Source organism: Bos indicus x Bos taurus, chromosome 20, assembly GCF_003369695.1.
Source record: "Bos indicus x Bos taurus breed Angus x Brahman F1 hybrid chromosome 20, Bos_hybrid_MaternalHap_v2.0, whole genome shotgun sequence".
NCBI classification, from domain to species: Eukaryota; Metazoa; Chordata; class Mammalia; order Artiodactyla; family Bovidae; genus Bos; species Bos indicus x Bos taurus.
The window spans coordinates 7,851,088-7,873,586 of NC_040095.1; the positions used below are offsets into that span (position 1 = coordinate 7,851,088).

Here is a 22,499-nt window from a genome sequence, read left to right on the forward strand (position 1 = left end):
AGTCGATTTCTGAAGGAAAACAACTTCTTTCTTGTCAGTTCCCTGGCCAAGTGGCCAGCAAGGAGGTGGGCATGACCCCTGCCCACCCTGACGATGCCTAGGAAACTAAAAAGACCCAAGAGGAGAGAATCAAGGCCAACAGGGGACAAATACAGAGTGGCAGAGTTGAACAGAAGCAAACATAAATCCCTGGGAGTGACGAAAGCAGAAGTCACCTTCAAGTTCAAATCACAACGCATTTAAAACACCAAAAGGCTGCCGGAATGCACAAAAATTCTGGGAAGAGAGCACAGGTAACAAGAGGTCAGAACTCTGGTTGAGAATACTGTGCCTAGTCTAGAGCCTTCCCTCTAAGAAACTGCCATGAACTGAAGAGCTCATAATTGACCCACCAGATAGCATACTACATTCTATGAGAAAAAGTGTATGAACTTCTATTTTTCATCAACTTCTATTTTTCAAGCTATGTAAATCAGATCCTCTGCCCCAGACAAGTGTCTTTCCTGAATTGTGACAAGTGAAAAAGACGAGCTACTCAGTTTCACTAAGAAGACAAACCTGAAAATGTCGCGGCAGTGAACACTTGCTGGATCAGCTGAAGACAGCAGAAGCGCTCCTGGTCTCTTTGACATGTGGACAGGCTGCCTTCTCCCCTAAGCCTCCTGAGAGACATCATGCAAAAGTGGGGAGACAGAGGAGTCCCACAGGCTAGGAGGGATCAATAAACAAACTGCTGGACCTAGCGCAGGTTGTTTAACCTCCCATATCTGCTTAATTTCCTTATCTGTAAAACAGAGGAGGTTGTTGAAGGAACTAAAGATAATGCACACAGGGCTCCAAGCAGAGCGCTGAACAAAGGGGAAGCAGTTACCACCTGGGTATCAGCATCGTCACTATCAAACTTCAAAGCAAATGACACAAAGAGGTCTTTCTACAGCTGATGAAAATCTCAGCCCATTCTCCCTGTAACAGGGCCCTCAAACGCTATAGGGACCGCTTGGATGGTTGGATAAGCTTCATAAGCGTCATTTCCCCCACTGTACAAAGCCATACATACACACAGCAGCTCTACCTATGGATTATGGCAATCACATACTTAACTAAGTATTAAGCAAATCTTTATTAATTAATTCATCTTTCACAGTAGGAACATTATGTACCCTATCCTCACTCCCCATCCCAAGATCCAGAAGTGAGGGGTTTTCCCAATTGTGTTACATAGCCAGTTCCTCCCACGCCATCTCAAGACTCTAGGATAACCACTGTACACTTAGCCCAAATCATCTCCAGGATGGAGACTCAGTAATAACACAATTTTACAGCTGAACATGACTCCAAAAACCAGATGAGACAAGCAAAAAAAAAAAAAAAATGTCTTTACCCCGTGGTTGCCTTTTTATGACAATCACCAACTGAAGAGAGAAGAGTTTTTCTGTCATTGGCTTTGAAGAATTAGAAGAGACTAACGCTTGGGACCCCTGAAAAGTTCTTAGCGCGAGAGTGAGGAAGACATTTACAAATCACTTAGTGTACACAGCCCCACCGATACATAAAAGAGGTACTCACAGTTCCTCTCCTGGTGGTAATTTATTTTTTCGGAATGGGAGATTGTGGTCTCATAAAATGCCTCACTAATGCTTCTGCTCAAGTGGTTTTACACTCTGGCTAAACAATAGAAGAAAAGAAAAACACTGGTCTTTGAGGGCGGTTGTGTTTTATTTTTGGCAACCTCCAGTACAGAACCAGGGATTCCTACTCGAACATGTCCCTCACGGCCTCTTTTCTTACACAACAGGCCTCATTGAGACTCCCCCCCCCTAATTTGAACTGGCTCCACATTTTCCTCTCACGTCACTGAATACAGAACTGCGTTAACAAAAAAGACACAGGACTGGTGTATTACCTACTGATCACGTCCACTGCTTTTCCACATGTATATTCACAGAGTTATGCCACGGTAACTTCTCACAGAGCTATCATGCTTTAGGCTTTGATTTTATATCAATATATTACTTATCTTTTCCAAAGAATTTCCATCTGCAATTTCACTTGATTAGCAGACCACTCAGTTTTATCTGGGGTGTCACTGGTGGCTCAGATGGTAAAGAATCTGCCCGCAATGCAGGAGACCCAGGTTCCCTGGGTTGGGAAGATCCCCTGGAGAAGGAAAGGCAACCACTCCAGTATTCTTGCCTGGAGAATTTCATGGACAGAGAAGCCTTGTGGGCTACAGTCCATGGGGTTGCAGAGAGTTAGACACAAGAGCAACTAACAGTTAACACTTTCAGTTTTATCTAGACAGCTGGCATCATGCCCATTCAGAGAGGGAACACAGATGTGCAAAACGCTCTACTGAAGTTCAACGAGGTCTGCACGGCCAACCTCAAGTTTAATTTTGAGACTGAGAACACCTGCATTTTACCCAAAAGTGGCCTGTTAATAAATTCTTAACTAGCTGACAGAGTAATTCTTTTAAGCTTTTTTCTAATGTTAGCAGTGCAGAAGAAAGCTCCGCTTTGACCTCTGCTGGCTGAAGTTTTCTTTGGCACAGTACATATCAAAGCAATGCCAAACTGATAGGTAAATGGCACTCTGACCCAAGCCATGTAAAATATACTTAATAAGGCTGTTTAACTTTTCTTAAGGGGTTTTCATATTGTACATGCAACTGTTTATATGTTGCTCAGAGAGTCACAGAAGGGAGCAGATGAGGGAATTGAGGATGGGGATATGGGTCTTGCTTATGGGTTTGTTGCGAGGTTCCTGCCTGATCCCTGCCAGAGGAATGCAGAGAAGAATGCAAGGAGGAGTCCCAGCCCAGCTCACCTCACTCCCATCACTCTGCATAACGTAGAGCTAGTGTCCAAGCAAAATGTCCAACATTTTCAAGAATGCTATTCACCATACGTGCACCTGGCCTTAATCATATAGTGGTTTTGACACCTGTATTAATGCATTACAAAAATCGGACATTCATTGTTAACATTTCTGAAATGGACTGGTCTGCCAATAAATGCTTTTCTTTTTCTACACAAATTTGTTATTCCGAAATAGAAGGGTACAGATGTGAAAAATTAACCTTCCTAGCATAGCTAAAAGCTTATACTATACTAATGTGTCATAAGGACCATCTGTGATCGTGTAAGTGATAACCTCAACAGGCATGCCTTCTTCAGATCTACTTACAGTCTTCAATGTTACATGGGATACACTATGAATTTCCATGCTTTTAATGTCTAGTGACATAAGACACTATCTATACCATGTAATCCCACACCACAAGAAAGGGAAAATTTCTGGTGGAGGAAACCACTGTTTTTAGAAGTTACCTACTGCATACTTAAAATGCAATAATTCTGTATCCAAGAAAGAAAAATAAGGGATTTAAACCATAAAATTATCCTACCAAAGAAAGCAAGCAGTAAATCACAAAAATCACACACAAAAAATATAAAGCATGCTATAAAATAGAATGCTGTGACTGATAACTCACCGATAAAATACAATTTACAAGTGTTTTTATTAGGTAATAAAGCGTACATGAGTTTAGTTATGATGCTACCTATACATTTTTACTAGTCAAAAATCCCCTGACCCAAATATCCCAAGGCAAACACATGAATGTCCACCAGCTGCACGTTACTGACAAACATTCTGCTTTGCCCACATCCGCATAATTTCTTAATTTAGAAAAAGGAGATTTCTGCACCTACTTCCACCGGAAGATGCTACAAGCCAAGAAGGTCTGCTTCCCTTGGCGGGCTTGTCCTCCCAGCCGCAGCCCCGCCCTGAGCACCTCGGGGTCCTAAGCCCACACCTCCCCGAGAGCACTGCGCACAGCGCCCTGTAAGCGTGGCCGGCACGACGCACCTCACTGCACAGCACCTTGCTTAAAACAGAGCCCCGGATCTTATTTTCCTAACTTGTTTTATTTCAGGGTAGCTCAGGTTTGATGTAAAAAAAAAAAAAAAAGCATTCAATTGCATATATACATAGGAAATAAGAATTCCCTCTAATCTTTGCACAGATGACTGAACAACATTTCACGCTCATCTGGCCCCAGACCCGGTCTGTCAACAGGCACGTCTTAACACCTCCTTGACAAAATTTTACACGCTGGAGCCAAGAAGATTCACTCACCAGACAGAGGCATCCTGGCTGAATCCTAGTCTCCAAAAGGGCTTCTCATTCTCTCTTCCCTGTAATAAGCCTTGAATTCAATATGAACAGAAGTGCAGCAGCTACTCTAAAGAAGGGGAAAAAGGAACTGTAAAAGTATCAGTAGGGAAATCAACTACATATTTGGAATTCTATGGGAATAAGTTAACAAGAAGAAAGCAGGCACCTGGCAGGAAAAAATGTTAAGGAAATTATTGAGACATGATACACTTCCTGTCAAAACAACACACGAGGCGGTGATTCATTTGGTCAGTATCTTTTAAGCGCTATGTGACTTTAAATGCTCTGTAAGTTTACTGATATTGAATTGTGGCCACGAAGGCATTTATTTTTTAATTTTAAGTACTGAACTGTTCAAACAATGCTGTGCTCCAAAATAAAAGCCAGCATGTACTCAGGGTATCCACAGCAGTATTCTTTAATGTCACTACTATCAGTATTAGTATTAGTCACTCAGTCATGTCCGACTTTTTGCGACCCCATGGACTGTAGCCCTCCAGGCTCCTCTGTCCATGGGATTCTCTAGGCAAAAATACTGGAGTGGGTTGCCATTTCCTCCTCCAGGGGACCTTCCCAGCTGTACATAAAGGAGACTTCATTAATGTGCATTAGAGAATACCCCAGGTTAACTGTCATAGAAAACTGCCTCTTGAGCCTTCAAATTCTATACCAATTCTACACCTCTGGTTGGCCGACTGTTTGTTTCTTTACTTAGGTTTTAAGGTGAATGACCTGGGGCTATTTGTTTCCATCAACCTGACTGTGAATCTAAAGGCACAGTTGAAATGTCTATTTTTCTTGCCATCAGGAAAGATAAAGAACTACCATTTGCCTCCCCTAGTTTAAAACTGGTGGGCACGATGTAATTCAAGTTGTGGAGTGCTTAGTCCTGCAGAGTTGTCGCCCCAAAAACAGAAACATTAGAATCAATTCCCCCCTTGATCCAACGTTCAGAAATCTATAAAATCGCTTCCATTCTCAAGTGTCTGTAGTTAGGAAAAAAAGTGTTTGTGTGTATGTGTGTGTATGTGTGTGTGTACAGAGCTAGGTTTTTCCATACAAATTTAAAATATAAAGTCATTATAAGCATATTGCCAAAACGTAAATAAATACAAAATAGGACTTTCAGTTTGATAATAACCAATTTCTCCCCTGCCCCTTACCAAACAATTACTGTAAATGTTTGATAACAAACAGTTTGAAAAGTTTAGTTAGCAACAATTACATAAGTTTAATAAGAGTTTCAAAGTAAGTGCTGAGTTATGACATCTAAAAGATACTCCAATTATATTTATGAACTAAGTATACAGATTTTCATTAAAATGTATATTTCTTAAATTCACTTCTGTTTTTATAACATCACTGAGGCAGATACATATTTACAATACAGATGATGTTTAGGAAACTATAACAACAAAACAAAGACCGGGCAACACTTTGATTCCCATTATACCAGGCACATCTCCCGGGCAGCTGAGAGCACCCTGCCCCTGCCATCTCCACATCACAACACACTCACTTTCTTTCATGGCTGCTGATCTGACAGCACCGAGAGCTCCTCAAAAGCTATTAATATTTCCAAGCCTCTTCTCTCTAAGCCCCCAGCACCCATATAAGCCTGCCTCACAGTAATTACTAGCCAAGCTCAACTCAGTGAAGGTTCAAAACTCTAGCAGAGAATTCCAGCTTCTGGTTCAAGATGGTGGCGTAGAAAGACATGGGCTTAGCTCCTCCTGCAAGACCACCAAAGCTGCAACTAGCTGTTGAATAACTACCAACAGGAGGATGCTAGAACCCACCAAAAAAGAAACCCCACATCCAAAGACAAAGAAGAAGCTTCAGCGAGATGGCAGGAGGGGTGCAATCCCGACAAAATCAAATCCCATACCCACCAGGTGAGTGACCCACAAACTGGAGAACAACAACAATACCAAAGAAGTTCTCCCACTGTTGTGAAGGTTCTGAACCCCATGCCAGGCTTCCCAGCTTGGGGATCCAACAAAGGGACTGGGTATCCCCAGGAATCTGACCTTGAAGGCCAGCAAGTCTGATTATAGAACTTCCACAGGACGAGGGGAAACAGATTTCATTCTTGGAGGGAGGACACAAACAAAATCTTTCACACACCAAGACCCAGAGGAAAGGAAGAGTGACCCCACAGGAGACCGAACCAAAACTCCCTGCTAGTGCTGGAGGGTCTGCTGTGGAGGCGTGGGTCGGCAGGGGCTCACCACAGGGGCGGGGCACTGGCAGCAGCAGTCTGGGAAGGTCGCCCTTGGCGTAAACCCTCTTGGAGGGCACCATTAACCCTACCATAGAGTCCAAGGCTAGGGTTACTTCAGGCCAAAAAACTACCAGGGAGGGAGCCCATCAGCACCCATCAGCAGATAATTGGATTAAAGCTTTACTAAGCAGGGCACTGCCCAACAGAGCAAGACCCAGTTTTTCCCACCACCAGTTCCTCCCATAAGGAAGCTTACACAAGCCTCTTGGCCTCCTCCATCAGAGGGCAGACAGAAGAAGGAAGAAGAACCACAGTCCCCACAACAGCTAAAACAAAAACATTACAGAAAGTTAAGCCAGGATGAAAAAGCAGAAAGTTATGTCCCAGATAGAGGGACAAGACAAAACCCCAGGAAAAAAAACTCAATGAAGTGGAGACAAGCAACCTTCCAGAAAAAGAATTCAGAATAATAATAGTGAAGATGAACCAGGATCTCAGAAAAACAATAGAAAAGATGCAAGAATTGTGTACCAAAGACCTAGAAGAACTAAAGAACAAACAAACAGAGATGACTATAACACTAGAAGGAATCAATAGCTGAATAACTGAGGCAGAAGAATGGATAAATGACCTGGAGGACAGAATGGTGGAAATCAGTACTGCAGAACAGAATAGAGAGAAAAGAATGAAGGCAGTCTAAGAGACTTCTGGAACAACATTAAACACGCTAGCATTTGCATTACAGGGGTCCCAGGAGGAGAATAGAGGGAGAAACGACCTGAGAAAATATTTGAAGAGATAATAGCTGAAAATTTCCAAAACATGGGAAAGGAAATAGTCAACCAAGTCCAGGACACACAGAGAATCCCAAGCAGGATAAACCCAAGGAGGAACACACCAAGATACATAGTAATCAAACGGACAAAAACTAAAGAGGAAGATTAAATATTAAGAGTGACAAGGGAAAAACAACAAACAACATCCAAGGGGACTCCCATCAGGCTCTCAGCTGATTTCTCAACAGAAACTCTACAAAGAAGGGAATGGCGTGATATATATAAAGTGATGAAAGGGAAAAACCTACAACCAAGATTACTCTACCCAGCAAGACTCTCCTTCAGATTTGATGGAGAAATCAAAAGCTTGCCAGACAAGCAAGAGTTAAGAGAAATCAGCACCACCAAACCAGCTTTACAACATGTGCTAAAGGAAAATCTCTAGGTGGGAAACAAAAGGGAAGGAAAAGACCTACAGAAAATAAACCCAAAACAATTTTTTAAAAATGGTGTTAGGATCATAAATATCGATAATTACTTTAAATGTAAATGCATTAAATGCACCAACCAAAAGAGCAAGACTGGCTGGGCAGATGAAAACATGTACATGCACGCACTTCCACTTACCACGTCACTCTGCTTGACCGCCTAAATTGTACGTTATTATTTTATATTGTTAGGTTAATCATGTTCCCATTATGGCTTGCAATTGTAATTATCTTTTATTTTTCATCTGGCTATTGATTGTGAAAGCAGATAAACATCTTTTACTATTGTGATTATGTAACTATTACTCACTTAATACCATTGTTTCATGATTGGTCAACAGAAAAATAACAGAACTCTCTACCAGCAAAACTAGGATTTAATAGGAAAAAAAAAAAACCTCTAACAGAACTCTTCAACTCCCTGAGGTAGAAAAGCTTTGGAAAGAACTCCTGGATAAATGTTTAGAGTCCCCACATCCAGTAAGTAAAATCCCAAACAGAAAAATGCCCAGTGTCCACATCACAAGTACAATAAGATATCTTTATCTTGAGGTGCCATGCCTTAAAATGGCACCTTTTCATGAGTACAATTTTGCTTTCTTTAATATCACTAATCAGGAGCTACATTAAATACCAGAGGTTTTATAAATTTGCTATACCTTTTGGAAAAAAAAGAAGGGATTTCACTTACTTGATTTTACAAGTTTAAAACAAAGTGGAGGGAAGTGGGGAAGCAGAGGAGGAGAAAGAAAGAGCCATTATAAGTGTTATTGTAGCCAAAAATTGGCATTTTTCAAAAATTTTTTCAAAAAATGATTATCAGTGCCTATTCTCCACCTATCCTAAATGGAGTTAAGGACATTAACTCCTTCTGCTAAAATGAAATTAATACCCATTTTCAGTCATGTGTGGATTCAATTAAAAATAATTACGACATTATTACTGGCTGATTCCACCTCACTGCTCATGAAGTATTCAGATAACAACAACATGAGCTGCCACCACAGGGAAATCTCAGGCTGTGAGCAACCATTTCTCCCTGTAAAGATGCAACCCTGAAGTGGCTTCTTCAAACCCAGTTTCCCGAACAATTCAGATGTTGCCACTCAAGTGTCTGAAAGCACTCTAGGAACCAAGCAGTCAGCCAGTAATCTAAGGGAGGCTTAAAACACCATCCTTACCTCCAGAGAAGCACAGAACTGAAGAGACAGGATGTGCCACAGAAAAGGGGTTGGCCCAACTCCTCAGGTTTCAAATGAGGTCACTAGGGCTAGGAGAGGTGGCACGACTCCCCCAGTAGGTCGGTGGCAGTGCTAAGATTTCAACAGAAATTCTGCTTCTGCTTCAGCCTTTGCTATCCCCAGACTATCTTTTTAAAATGTTTCTTTTACACAGAATCTACCATCATTTTTAAATAAAAGGCACAAAACACCAGCAATCATGTCCCACTCCCACTAAAAAAAATTCTTAAATTGAAATCCAGACATCTTGTCTATGTCTATTAATTTCTGCAGCTACTTGTACATCAAGATGCCATACTGACAATAAACATAAAGTTTCCTACTATGAAGGTGAAAGAAAAAAGAAATGCTTATTCTATTTTTAATTTTAAGAAAAACCAACAAACCAGTATCTAAATTCTACTTGGCGTTTCTTTCAAAATGAACGTTTTCTTAACCTGTCCATAGTAAATTTGAATTTCCCCTAGCTCAGCCCCCTTTTTGTAAGTAAACCAAGTGAAAAGCTAATTTGGGACTTTCTACAGATATGAAAGTAATCTACAGTGTTCATTTTTATTGCAAAACAACCTAATTTAACTATATGTGAAATCTATTTCACCCCAACTTAAAAGTTTTTATTAAAAGGCCCAAAATCAAAAGCCATGAGACCTTTGCCTCATAATTTCTGTCCCATAGAATCTTTCTAAGTAAAGAACAAAGAACAACTCGAATTCCCATGACCGATTTTAAAGATTTTTGACATTGTGTTTTACATTCAATTATTAGGCTATCAACATTTCTGGTTATTAAATGGGAAAAGAAAAATACATATGTATTTTATATAACAACTTTGACATGAATGATACCATTTAAGAGAAATGCTTCTATTTTATTCCCCCTAAGAATACATCCATTTAAAACTTAATAAAGCACTGACAATAGGTTTTGTGTGTTGCCCCTTACAGCCAAGAATAGTGAGTGGCCTGCAGGAAACTGGCTAAGTCTTTAAGGGCTGGGAGAGCGGGTATAAAAACAACTTCCAGAAATTCATCCCTGAGAACTTCTGACAAGTTGCAGAGCTGGTGATTTCATAAAAGGTAACAATGAAGAGTTAAATGAGCCATTTCTTATACACGAATTTATATGCTGATACACAGTAGGATCGAACCCACAGCTCCTACACAATGCATCTCCTGCATTGCGGGCAGATGCTTTACAGCTGAGCTACCAGGGAAGCCCATCCAAATGTTATTATCAATCAGTGAAATCACTACCTAAAGAAATCACCATGGTTCAAAGAAGTAACCCAAGACCTCCCATTTGCAGACGATACGGATTCAGTGGCGATATAGAGAGATCATTATGTTCAAGGAGCTCAAGACTAAAGCCAGGCCTCCCAATTCCCAGCGTTGTGCTGTTTTCCATTCAGATGATAAAAATAATTGCTTTGCTTTTATCCTCCTCCCTGCCTCTTTTCCAGCACAGATAATGAAGACAGCATGCTCTTAAGAGCTGTGTCAGACAGACCAAAGGCCCAAATAACATGAGGTTGCCAAAAAAACTAAAGATAATGAGATTTTTACTTCAATTTATTTAAGGCAGAACATCAAGGAAGGAATAGATAGATCTTCTTAGGACTGGTGATGTAGTGTAGATGGATGATAAGGAGAACTCCTCCACAGCGACTGAGACTTTGTCTACTCTTGGAGGAAGAAAACCTTCCACTTGAAGAGGACAGAAAGAACTTCTGTAAGTGGGAAAGTCGATCCTAAGAGGACACCTCTGGACAGGGTCAAGATGGGAAAGAGCCCAATGAGATTTTCCAGTCATAATCTACCAAGAACTGTGGACAACGACAGGATTCAAACATAGGAGACAGCCAATTTTCAAAAAAGCCAATCCTAATGACCTATGTGGGAAAAGAATCTAAAAGACAGTGGACATACATATAACAGATTCACTCTACTGCATACCTGAAACTAACACAACATTGTAATTCAACTATATTCCAATAAAGATTTTTTAAAAAAACAAAAACTAGAGACAGAAGAGCTTCAAACTCATCACAAGCAAGATTCTAGAGTAGACTAAAAAGCTGGTGTCTGAGTACCTCAGAGGAAGCAGTAGCTACCTGGAGCCAGGGTAAGTTCTGTAAGAATAAGTCACATGAGACTAACCCCACTCCACTATGTGGTCACCAAATTGGTAATTCCATATAGCAGATGTACAGTAGATTTGGTTGATATAGCATATATCCTTATGACAGGATGGCGAATTAAGAATCAGATGCTAGTGCAAACAGGAATAAGTCTCTGAACAACTTTACCTAAAACTGATAAACATTAATCTGAAGTAAAGTCTGTATGTGCGAGTGTGCTCAGTCCTGTCCAACTCTTTGCGACTCTATTGATAGTAGCCCACCAGGCTCCTCTTGTCCATGGGATTCTCCAGGCAATCCTGGAGTGGGTTGCCATTTCCTCCTCCAGGGGATCTTCCCAACCCAGGGACTGAACACAAGTCTCCTGAATTGCAGGCAGATTCTTTACCACTGAGTCACAAGGGAAGCCCTGTGTACGGAAACATTAAATTGTTCTGCCCTTGAGCTCAGCCTAGGCAACAATTTTATTCCTTAAAACACTGAAGAAACGCATAATCTGTGGATAACTTGGAATAAAAAACGGTTGTGAATGGTTAATGTATAGATAAACAATCTAAAAGACTTTGAAAGGCTAGAACAGATGGTCATATACAGGAAATTTAGATAAATATTAAGTTTTATTCATGGGACTAAGAAGCCAATTGTACACATCCGTGAATGAAGAGATATGACTCAGCAGCAACATGTGTAAAAACAAACTTAGTTATTTCGAGATGACTGACCATCAAGAGTCAGCAATCTTGTTTTAGAAGGACTACGGTTGGAAAGCCATTGTTAAGAGAAATTATTCTATCTATCCCAGGTTCTGTGCTAAGCATTTTTAACAACTCTATTTAAGAGAAATAGGTAAAAACAGACTAAAAGTCCAGATAACTTACCCAACACAAGGCAGAAAGTAACAGCTAAAGAGTCTCCCTACTTTGGTAATCTGCAGCTGGCAATCTTAACCATGAGGCTTCAGTGCTTACTGGGGCAGGGAGGGATGTTGGGGAGGAAAGGGGGATCTCAGCAAGAGTTAGAATGGTTCTACTTACCATCAGTCAGCGTATAAGAAGAACATAGCAAATTGGTATATGTTCAGTATTCAAGGTAGTGAGATGATTCAATATCATGTCACTTAACAAGGGTTGAAAGATTTACCAACTTAAATAGGCTTCAAGGTAGGGTATGTAATTAGTTTTCAAAAATGTAAGATAGCCCACCTACAAACCATTCAAAAATGTAAGGTTTCCAAAGATGGCCCACCTACAAACCAATGAACACAGTCCTGGGAAAGCTCTAGGCTACACAGCAGCAGCAGAAACCCTGTGGAACTCAAAAACAGAGGATGACAGCATAGAAAAGCCTAGGAAGCATTTGTCATCACTCCATCCCTCAGTCCAGAGCAGCTTGGTGCCAAGAAGGATCCCCTTGGAGGGATTTCACTCCATAAATAAAAGAACAGTAGGAGAACCCTGGTAGGCCTCCTCATCAACTCACAAAGGATGACAGTTAGAGAGGAAAAACAAAAGAACTATGAAAAAATCAGAAAGCAATTAACAAAATGTCAATAGCGTGTCCTTTGCTATCAATAACTAAATTACTCTAAATGTAAATGGTTTAAATTCAAAGACAAAGAGTAGTTGAATGGACAAAAACTCAAGACCCAAGTATATGCTTCCTACAAGAAACTCACTTAAACTTTAAGGACTCTCATAGGCTAAAAGTGAAAGGATAGGAAAAGACATCCATGCACATAGAAACTAAGAGAAAGGGGTACCTATACTTATGAGACAAAATAAACTTTAAGAGAAAAGCTGTAACAAGGGACAAATAAGGTCATTTTATAATAATGAGGTCAGTTCATCAAGAGGATATACAATTATAATTATATGCATGCTGGTGGCTCAGATGGTAAAGAATCTGCCCGAAATGCGGGAGACCGAGAGTCCCTGGATCGGGAAGATTCCCCTGGAGAAGAGAATGGCAACCCACTCCAGTATCCTTGCCTGGAGAATCCCATGGACAGAGGAGCCTGGAGGGCTACAGCCCACGTGGTCGCAAAGAGTCGGACACAACTGAAGTGACTTAACACACACAACAAATCTGAAGGCAGAAACAGCAATGCAAGCGTAGAGGACTTCACAATAGACAGATTATCCAGATAGAAAATCAAGAAGGAAATAAAGAACTTAAACAATACTTTCGGTCAAATGTACCTAACATACAAAACATTCCATTCAACAGCAGAAGAATACACATTCTTCTTATGCACACACATATCCTCCAGGAGAGTATTTTGGGTCACAAAATTAGTCTTAACAAATTTTAAGAAGATGAAAGCCATATAAAATATCTTTTTCAACCACAATGATTAAAGCTAGGAGTCAATAACAGGAAGAATGTCAGAATAAAAATCAGATGTGTGGAAATTAAATTACACTTCTAAAAAACCAACTGGTCAAAGAAGAACTCAAATAATCCAAAAATCTTGAGATTAAAAATAGAAACACAACATACAAAAACTTTGGGGATGTAACAAAGACAGTTCTAAGAGGGAAGTTTATAGTGATTAACACTTAATGAAAAAAGAAACATACATAAATCAATAAATGTGTTAACAAATGAAGAAAAAGCATTTAACAAAAGTTCAACATCCTTTAATAAGAATTCAACAAATTGGGTATAGAAGAAACATACCTCAACATAATAAAGGCCATATATAACAAACTCACAGATAATACCATACTCAACAGTGAAAAGATAGAAAGCTTTCCACGATCAGGAATAAGACAGGATGTCCTCTCTTATCATTTCCAGTCAACACAGTACAGAAGTTCTAGTCACAGCAATTAGACAAGAAGAATTAAAAGGCAGTCCAGTGGGAAAGGAAGAAACAAAAATGTTTCTTTGAAGATGACATGATCTTACATAGAAAATCCTCAGTACTCCAACAAAAAAACTGTTAGATCTAATAAATGAAGTCAGTAAAGTCACAAAACACAAAATCAACATACAAAAATCTGTACACTAATTAACCATCTTGAGAATAAAGAAAATAATGCCATTTACAATAGCATCAAAAAACAGTAAGATACTTAGGAATAAATTTAACAAATTTAACTATACATCAAAAACTGTAAGACACCGAAGATACTGAAGACAAATGGAAAGATACTCGTGTTCATGAATCAGAGGAGTTAATACTGTTTAAATGCCCATACTGCCCAAAGCCATCTACAGATTCAACGTAATCCCTGTCAAAACTGCAATTATTTTTCAGGAAAATAGAAAACAATTGTCCTAAAATGTGTATGGAGCAATAAAAGCCTGAATGGACAATGAAGTCTTAAGAAGAACAAGGATGGGGGCATCACACTTCCTGATTGCATATTATATCACAAAGCTATCAATATAGTATGGTACTGACATAAAAACAGACACAGAGATCAATGAAACAGAACTAAAAGCCCAGAAATAAGCCTATGCCTGTATGGTCAATATTTAACAATGAAACCAAAAATACTCAATGGGAAAAAGTCTCTTCAATAAATGATGCTGGGGAAACCAGACATACATATGCAAAAGAATAAAACTGGACCACTATCCTATACCACTCACAAAAATTAACTTGAAGTGGATTAAAGACTTGTAAGACCTGAAACCATAAGACTCCTAGAAGAAAATATGGCAGGGGAGCTCCTTAATGTCAGTCTTGGCAACGATTTTTGGATATGACACCGAAAGAACAAGGAACAAATGCAAAAAATCAACAAGTGTGACTGAAGTGAAAGTGAAGTCGCTCAGTCGTGTCCGACTCTTTGCGACCCCATGGACTGTAGCCTACCAGGCTTCTCAGTCCATGGGATTTTCCAGGCAATAGCAATGGGAGTGGATTGCCATTTCCTTCTCCAGGGGATCTTCCCAACCCAGGGATCGAACCCGGGTCTCCCACATTGTAGACAGATGCTTAACCGTCTGAGCCACCACTAAAGCTTCTGCACAACAAAAGAAACCATCAACAAAATGAAAAGGCAACCTACAGAATGGGAGAAAATATATGTAAACCATATATCTAGAGGTTAATATCCAAAATATATAAGGGACCTCATACAACTCAGTAGCAGAACAAAATCTCATTTTTCAAATGGGTAGGGACTTCCCTGGTGGTCCAGTGGTTAATATTCCAAAGCAGGGGGCACATGTTCAATCCCTGGTCAGGGAATTAAGATCCCACATGACACGCCATGCAGTCAAATGATTGAATAAAACAAAACAAACAAAATGGGCAGAGAACCTACACAGATATTTTAACAAAGACAACATACAGCATCAGTGGCTATAGTTAAAAAAATATGATATTGCATACCGGAAAGTTGCTGAGAGTAGATCTTGAGTGTTCTCATCACAGGAAAAGTTAACTATGTGAGGGGATGAATGTGTTGATCATCTTGATCCTGGTAATTGCTCCACAATGTACATGTATATCAAATCATGTTGCACAATTTGACAAGTAATTGTATCTAAAGTTGAGGGAAGAAAACAAAGACAGACTGGGGTATCTCTGGTTATTAATCCCCCATTACTGAAAGTATTCAAGGACAATAATCAAATGGTCAACCATTTGGAGGTATGCTATACATGGGGATTGTTCACTTGCTAGAAACTAGAGAAAAACCTTTCGAGTTTCCTTCAGTCTTAAGACTATAACTCTGAACAAGAATTTCATTCATTTCCCCAGATAGAATATACTGCTGCTGCTAAGTCACTTCAGTCGTGTCCAACTCTGTGCGACCCCATAGACAGCAGCCCACCAGGCTCCTCCATCCCTGGGATTCTCCAGGCAAGAACGCTGGAGTGGGTTGCCATTTCCTTCTCCAATGCATGAAAGTGAAAAGTGAAAGTGAAGTCGGTCAGTCATGTCCGACTCTTCGTGACCCCATGGACTGCAGCTCACCAGGCTCCCCCGTCCCTGGGATTTTCCAGGCAAGAGTACTGGAGTGGGGTGCCATTGCCTTCTCTGAGACAGAACGTACAGTTACCTAAAGAGGCCTGGGTAGCCTCTCATTTATATCTGAGAAGGACCAGCCATCTAACTTCTTAAGCAACATTCTCCTTCCCTCCCATGTATCTCAATATTTTCCAATGCAATCCACACCTGATACAAAGGAAAACATCACCATTAGCATCTGTGGGGATGCTGTAAATTAGGACTTGATGTAACAGTGGAATTACTAACCAACCATCCAATATATGTATATTCTGCTTGGAGGCCCTACAAAGTAGCCTAAATCGGCGTTCTAGCCATAAATGGGCTTACGCTCAAGTTGGAAAATTGAGAATTCAGTCAACAGTTTCAGAGATGGTGGCTTAAGCTTGCTTTGAGGACTGCGAGAGACTTCAGCTAGAAAGAAAAGGGGAACAAAGGAACAACGTCAAAGAAGTTAGGAAATACAGGGCTTGTTCCACAGGCAGTTACTAGTCCTGGCTAATGGGAGCAGAAGGTCCATGAGACCAGGCAATAGGAGACATGTGACTTGCCGACCATTTAAAAGGAATGCCATGAAAATCACCCTTTCCTGGATTCTTTCAGCTGCAGAAAGCCAGAAACACTAAAGATTACGAAAGTAGCTAGCAAACCCTTTTATAAGTAACTAGTGTCACCTTTTTGAAAGATGATGCTGGCCCCAAGTTAAACGATTCTGAACCCAGGTGATTCCAACAAACAGCCAGGCTTCGAATCCTGGGCTAGAGACTCAACTAACCCATAATCTCATTAATCACTGAGCACCCCATACTTTTTTAAACTAACACCTGACCACACAGCAAACCAGGAGTCTGGTGGAGCAAGAAAAAGGACCAGGCACAGACAATAAACAACAGTCATTAGTGGGGAAGAGACAAATTTGCCCCAGAAGGACTTGCCTGAACCATTCAGCCCAACAAAAACTTCCTCGATAGTTAGAAGTCCTTAAGAGACTGCCTTTTCTCCAAACCCTTCTAGTTTACAGCATCCCTGCAAAGGCCATTGGTGACATTTTCCCTTGTATCAGGTGTGAAAATGTTTTAATCATGAAATTCAGAAACAATCAGCCCACTTGTTTTTCATCTTCTCAGCTCTACCCCGCCCTCTTCCACAAGGAGCGGGGTTTTCCACAGAAAAAAGGGAGCAGGATGGTCTATGACCCACAGGCGTGGGCTCCAGACTTTCATGTCTGAAGTCCCTCTGGACTAAGTCCAGAAAGATAACTCAGTCATTTCAACCTGATGACTGTCTGGTGATCAAGGTGAGGTAAGTTAATAGTATTATTTCATAATCCTTCAAATGTTTCCGACCACCCGCTGCAGGTGCAGGACTGACCCTGTCGACAGTACGTCCTGGCCGTGCTGCCCAAGACAGCAAAAGCTGAATTGACATTCACCCTCCTCACCTTCAAATTTCAGGGCTGTATCGAACGTTCGAAGCAGCAGGTCCTTAGAGACCATCAAGTCTACTCGTTCCTCTGTGACCAGATGAGGAAGCTAAGACCCACAGAGGGGTTATACCTGCCCCAGGTTACACAGCTGAGAGGCCAGAGGCGAGTCTCCATTCCTGCCCTGGACTCCCAGCCGAGGGCGCTGCCCCCTGAGATCACACAGACACCTCACTGCGTTCTGAAACCTGGAGAACCTGCTCAAGCTCCCTTTTCAATGGCTATTTTCCATTTGTTATCAATCTAACCATCACTTTCTGACACTTAATCTCTGCCAGGCACTACTAGAAGTGCTCTCTGCAAATTAACTCACTGAATTCCTCCAGCAACCCTAGAGGGCAGGTTACAGGGATTATCCCCATTTCACAGATGTGAAACCTGAGGTAGAGGGAGGCGACAGAGTCAGGTCCATCTCATGAGACGGACTGGCCCCAGAGTCCCCACTCTTAACCACTTGGTGATAATTTATAAAGGATAAATGCTTTAAATTATAAAATAATGGAAGAAGAGGTGCAAGCCTTGAAAAGGGCACAATCACTAGTGTATGATAATGAATCTAAGAGCTAAACCATACATTTTGTTGATATATGCAATATATTTCATGCTTTTTTTAAGGGATTTTGTGTCTGAGAGAAATATAGAAAGCATATTAACATTTTAAGCATTTTTAAAGGTAAAATGATCATGTACACAACAGTCAAAGTCTGCCACTTGAAACAGGCAGTGTATCTGAGTGCTGGTTCTACTCATGCTATTATGTAAAGCGAAGGTGTCGCCCGTCTTCTCCTATGCTGGCCTTCATTCTCGGCTAGGAGGCACTCCTTTTACATCAACCCTCTCCAGAAATCAAACCTCAAAATACCAAATTGAGGATTAAAATAAGAGACTGTACCTCTGAAGATTACTTTTTTTTTATAAAAATGTCCAAAATCAAGATCACTGGAACAAATGCCCAATATTCAATTATGTTTTCACTCTCCTTCATACTAAAAATGTCAAATCTCATTACCTTGGTTATCCAGGAGAAAAAGTCCAGGAGCAATCATGGTAGAAATAAGAAAATTACAATTGTGCCCAAGATCAAATTTCAAGAGAAAAATTGCAGTCAAGCTAAGAAGATGCACTGTCACAGAAAAAAGTTACCTGACATTTTATCAGCCAAAAGTCTTAGTGTTGAGTGTGGAGAGGCCCACTCAAAATGCAACAGATCCTAAAAATTCTAAAATCAGCAAAGTATTGCCTTAGATATGAACCCCACAGTACAGAGAATCAAAGCAGAGAGCAGAGCCAGGCATACAATAGGTCCTCAAATATTTGTCAAATACATATAAGAAAATGTTCATCAAAAGAGAGAAACATGATAGAGACTGCCAGAATGCAAAATAGCAAGTGACGCTGCTTAGAGGTTTTAAGAACTTTTAAATACCAAGATGATAGCACAAGAACTAAGGATTATATAGACTGGACAAAAATGGCAGAGTACCATCCAATCAGGGCAAAATGCTCTGTGATCTAGTACCTGACCTGTACTTCTTAAGAAAAATAACTCTTAAGCCCAGCCTGGCCTAAGGGAGGGATCTGGACCCAAGCCCTACAACGTGGCATAATATTTGCAGTACAACTCTAACATGGCAGAATTCCCTGAATTTGGTGCACTTCCATTATAACACTGTTTTTAATTTAGAACTCTCAACAGGAGTTGCTTCATAACAAATTCAAGGTCCCGCTAAAGCAACATAAATACAGATGCAATTAAACAAAAACTACATAAATCAGGTCTGCCATATCTGATCAGTAAATTAAAGCATAATAAAATTACAGTTGGCCTGGCAGTTTGAGAGTAATCTGGACTCTATGCAGTACCATTCTAGCCATATTCCAATTGCAAGGGGTTTTCCGACATTTATACCATAAATCTTTTTTCTGGGGAGTCACACTTGGTCATAAACTCTGGCTGAATGTGAAGTTAGAGCTTTAAGTACCAGTATAGGGGCTACCAATTCTGTACAGAATCCTTAATATAGAAGTAATATTATAGTCCTTTATGTTTTAATACCTCTTTAGAACACATTTCCTTTTCTCATATACCAAAGGAGGTCACGTAACAGAGCTCACCTGAAATTCCTGCGAAATTTAAGTCTGAGCCCCAATAGTAGTTTCTTATAAAAGCACAATGAGAAAATATTCCAGACTCTTCTGCAGTACTCACATGATTAAGCAAACAAACAAAAAAAAGGTGTGAAACACAAGTGAGGAACCTGATGAAATTTCACAGAGCCTTAGTTACCAACTACTGTTTTCCTCTCTACCTTTAAGTGTTTCTAAACTGCTCAACGGACAGGAGAGGTGCTTCAAAGGAAAGTCTAAGGACACACCTGTTACATAACCTGTTCTTGGTTGACCAGGTTATGTGGCTTTGATAAGGAAGAAAACATAATCAGAAGCAGGACAAACACTAATTCTCTGTTCTGCCTTCTCACATTAGCCAGGGCATTCACCTGAGTCACATGCCCAATAGCTAGCTCTGTGCCTCAGTTTCTCTAGTCACTAACCATGAGGTCTGCTGCTATCCAAATTCCTACTGGATCAAAGTCAATGAGCACAACAATCACACAGAAAGTCCACAAAGGAATATTAAACTGAAATGCTATGTGGTGTAAGAAAAAAGCCAAAGGTTTTTGCAGTAGTCATTTGTTTTCCTCCAAATAACTCCATAGGAGTCAGCTTGGCCATAAATCAGGATAAGGTAAATACCTATGTGCTTTAAGAATGCACATATAAAAACTCAAGACAGATAAATTTAAAAGCTTCCCAGGTAAAGCTGTCACTGCTTGGACTATCCTGTTCAAAGATCAACCCACAGAACCCAAGAGAACAGGTCTTTGATTTTTTGTTGTGAAAAAAAGGACTTCAATTCCCCTGACATCTTCAAGGCCTAGAACACAAGATGGCAAAGCTTTAGAAAACCTGGGGCCCCATGGGACCCCAAATGATCAATTCTGTCTAAACATCTTACATTTTCTTATTTTTTATCTATTGGTGGGGGTCTGCTGATAAAACCTCTTTAACTCTGATAACCTCTGCAGAGGTCTATCGCTACCCAGGCAGGGGTCAAGAAGGGAGACGCTGCGCAAACACAGATGTTGCTGCCAGCTGAAACCAAGGAGAGGGGCAGGGGCTGCAATGGGTTCCTAGGGAGGCAGATGGATTCTCTCCTGGAAATCTAACTGGTGTCTGGGAAACGAGAGCTGGGTTTCCAAGGCGGCCTGAGCACCCAGCTTCTACAGAGCCCTTCATAGGCGAGGAAGCCTCCTTGGCGCCAGCACAGGACGTCATCATGCCCCACCGTGGAAAACTCCCAGCACAGGAATGTTAGGGGACCACCACGCACACCCCAGGTTCCCAGTGGAAAAGAGACCCACAACATAATCCTATGGAAGTCCAAAGGAATTCTGGCCGCCTCTCCTAACCAGGATAACTATAGATACCTTTTAAAGCACACTTATGTTTCCACGCTAAAGAAACGTTGGCGCTTATGTCCTGAGCGGAATTTCACTCGCTCTGCTGCTCTCCGGGGACCCGCCGCGAACCCCTCACCCCGGAGCCAGGCATTGATGGGAGGGGCGATCCCAGCTTTCGAGGCTCTCCCTTCTCCACCGCAGGAAGACCGCTGATTTCCCCGGCACCCGAACGACAGAGACCCAGCTTCCACCCACCCATCCCCGGTCCCCGGAGCGGGGCCGGCAGAGGGCGAGAGGGGCCGCGCGGCCGGGGAACCCCGCGCTCCGCCGCCGCGCCGCCTCTGCACTTGTTGCAGTCCCCGAGGGGCCGGGAGGCGGCGGCCATCCTTCGCGCCGCTGAGCCCGCGGCAGCACCTCCTCCCACCCCCTGGAGACCCTGGACCCTGGAGAAAGTAGCTCCGCGACGGCGAACTCAGGTGAGGCGGACAAACTTTTCCGCCGCGAGGGGCCAGGGGACGCGAGGATGGAGCCCCCAAAGAGCACTTACCCGGAGCTGCAGCCCTACAGCCTCCGGCGCCCGAGCGAGGCGCTGCCCCCGCGCCCAGCCCGCGGGCGCCCGGAACGCGCCGCCCGAGCCTGGGAGGCTCTCCCCAAGCGGCCCACGCCCGGCGGCTGCGGCGCGGCCCGGCCGGCGCGAGGGGGCGGAGCCGAAGCCGCGCTCCGGGGCCGGGCTGGCTGCGCCCGCCGCTGAGGACGCCCCGCTCTCTCCGCGCCTGCCGGCTGCCGCTGGATCCGGCATCACATGGCCCGGCCTGCCCGCCGCCGCGCCCGACACGGGCTCCAGGAGGAAACCTGAAGCTGCCGTACCGCGCGGGCTCCGCTGGCCCCCTCCCGCCGCCGGCGGCCGCTCGCCTGGGCCTCCCTCCCCCGGCCCCCAGCACCAAGACCGGGAGAGGCAGCGGGACCGCGGGCGCGAGGTTGCGCCCGGATGGCGGCGCCCGCGCGCCCCGGATCCCACTGGAGTCAGGGGCCGGCTGCCCGCGCCTGAAAGGAGATGTGCAGGGCCCGAGGAAGGCCCAGCCTGCCCTCGGCCAAAAGCCACCACCGTTGTGACTGAACGTGCTCCAGTTCTTACCTAAACATCAGTAGACGCCTCTTGTTTCTCGAGGCTCACGATCCTCCAGCCCAGAGCTTCACCAGCTGTGTGATTCTCTGCGTGTTCACGCCCGCAAGGGGCTCATTAGAAGTCATCATAATTCTGACCAGTGCAAATTCGATGAGTGAAACAGGGCACCCAAAGCTGGTGCTTTGGGACAACCCAGAGGGATGGGTTGAGGAGGGAGTTGGGAGGGGGGTTCAGGATAGGGGGACACATGTACACCCGTGGCTGATTCATGTCGATGTATGGCAAAAACCATCACAATATTGTAAAGTAATTAGTCTCCAATTAAAATAAAAATTAACTTTTTAAAAAAGAATCAACAAAAATAAAATTAAAATCAGAATTTTTTAAAAAAGTCATCATAATTCAAAAACATGAA

At 42.3% G+C, this 22,499-nt stretch overlaps 1 protein-coding gene across 2 annotated transcripts in view; it reads right to left on the reverse strand.

Annotated features, from left to right (window-relative positions):
• ARHGEF28 (Rho guanine nucleotide exchange factor 28) overlaps positions 1-21,581 on the reverse strand; it is a 339,789-nt gene extending 318,208 nt beyond the window's left edge. The window contains exon 1 of one of the 2 annotated variants that reach the window (XM_027520360.1): positions 21,506-21,581. Coding sequence is in view for 1 of the 2 variants with exons in the window: in XM_027520357.1 (XP_027376158.1) it covers positions 15,394-15,430 (37 nt within the window). In the remaining variant the exon portion in view is untranslated. Of the gene's footprint in view, positions 1-15,393; positions 15,533-21,505 lie in introns of those variants that run through there. The other variant, XM_027520357.1, reaches the window with a different exon arrangement.
• Between the last annotated feature and the right edge of the window lie 918 nt (positions 21,582-22,499).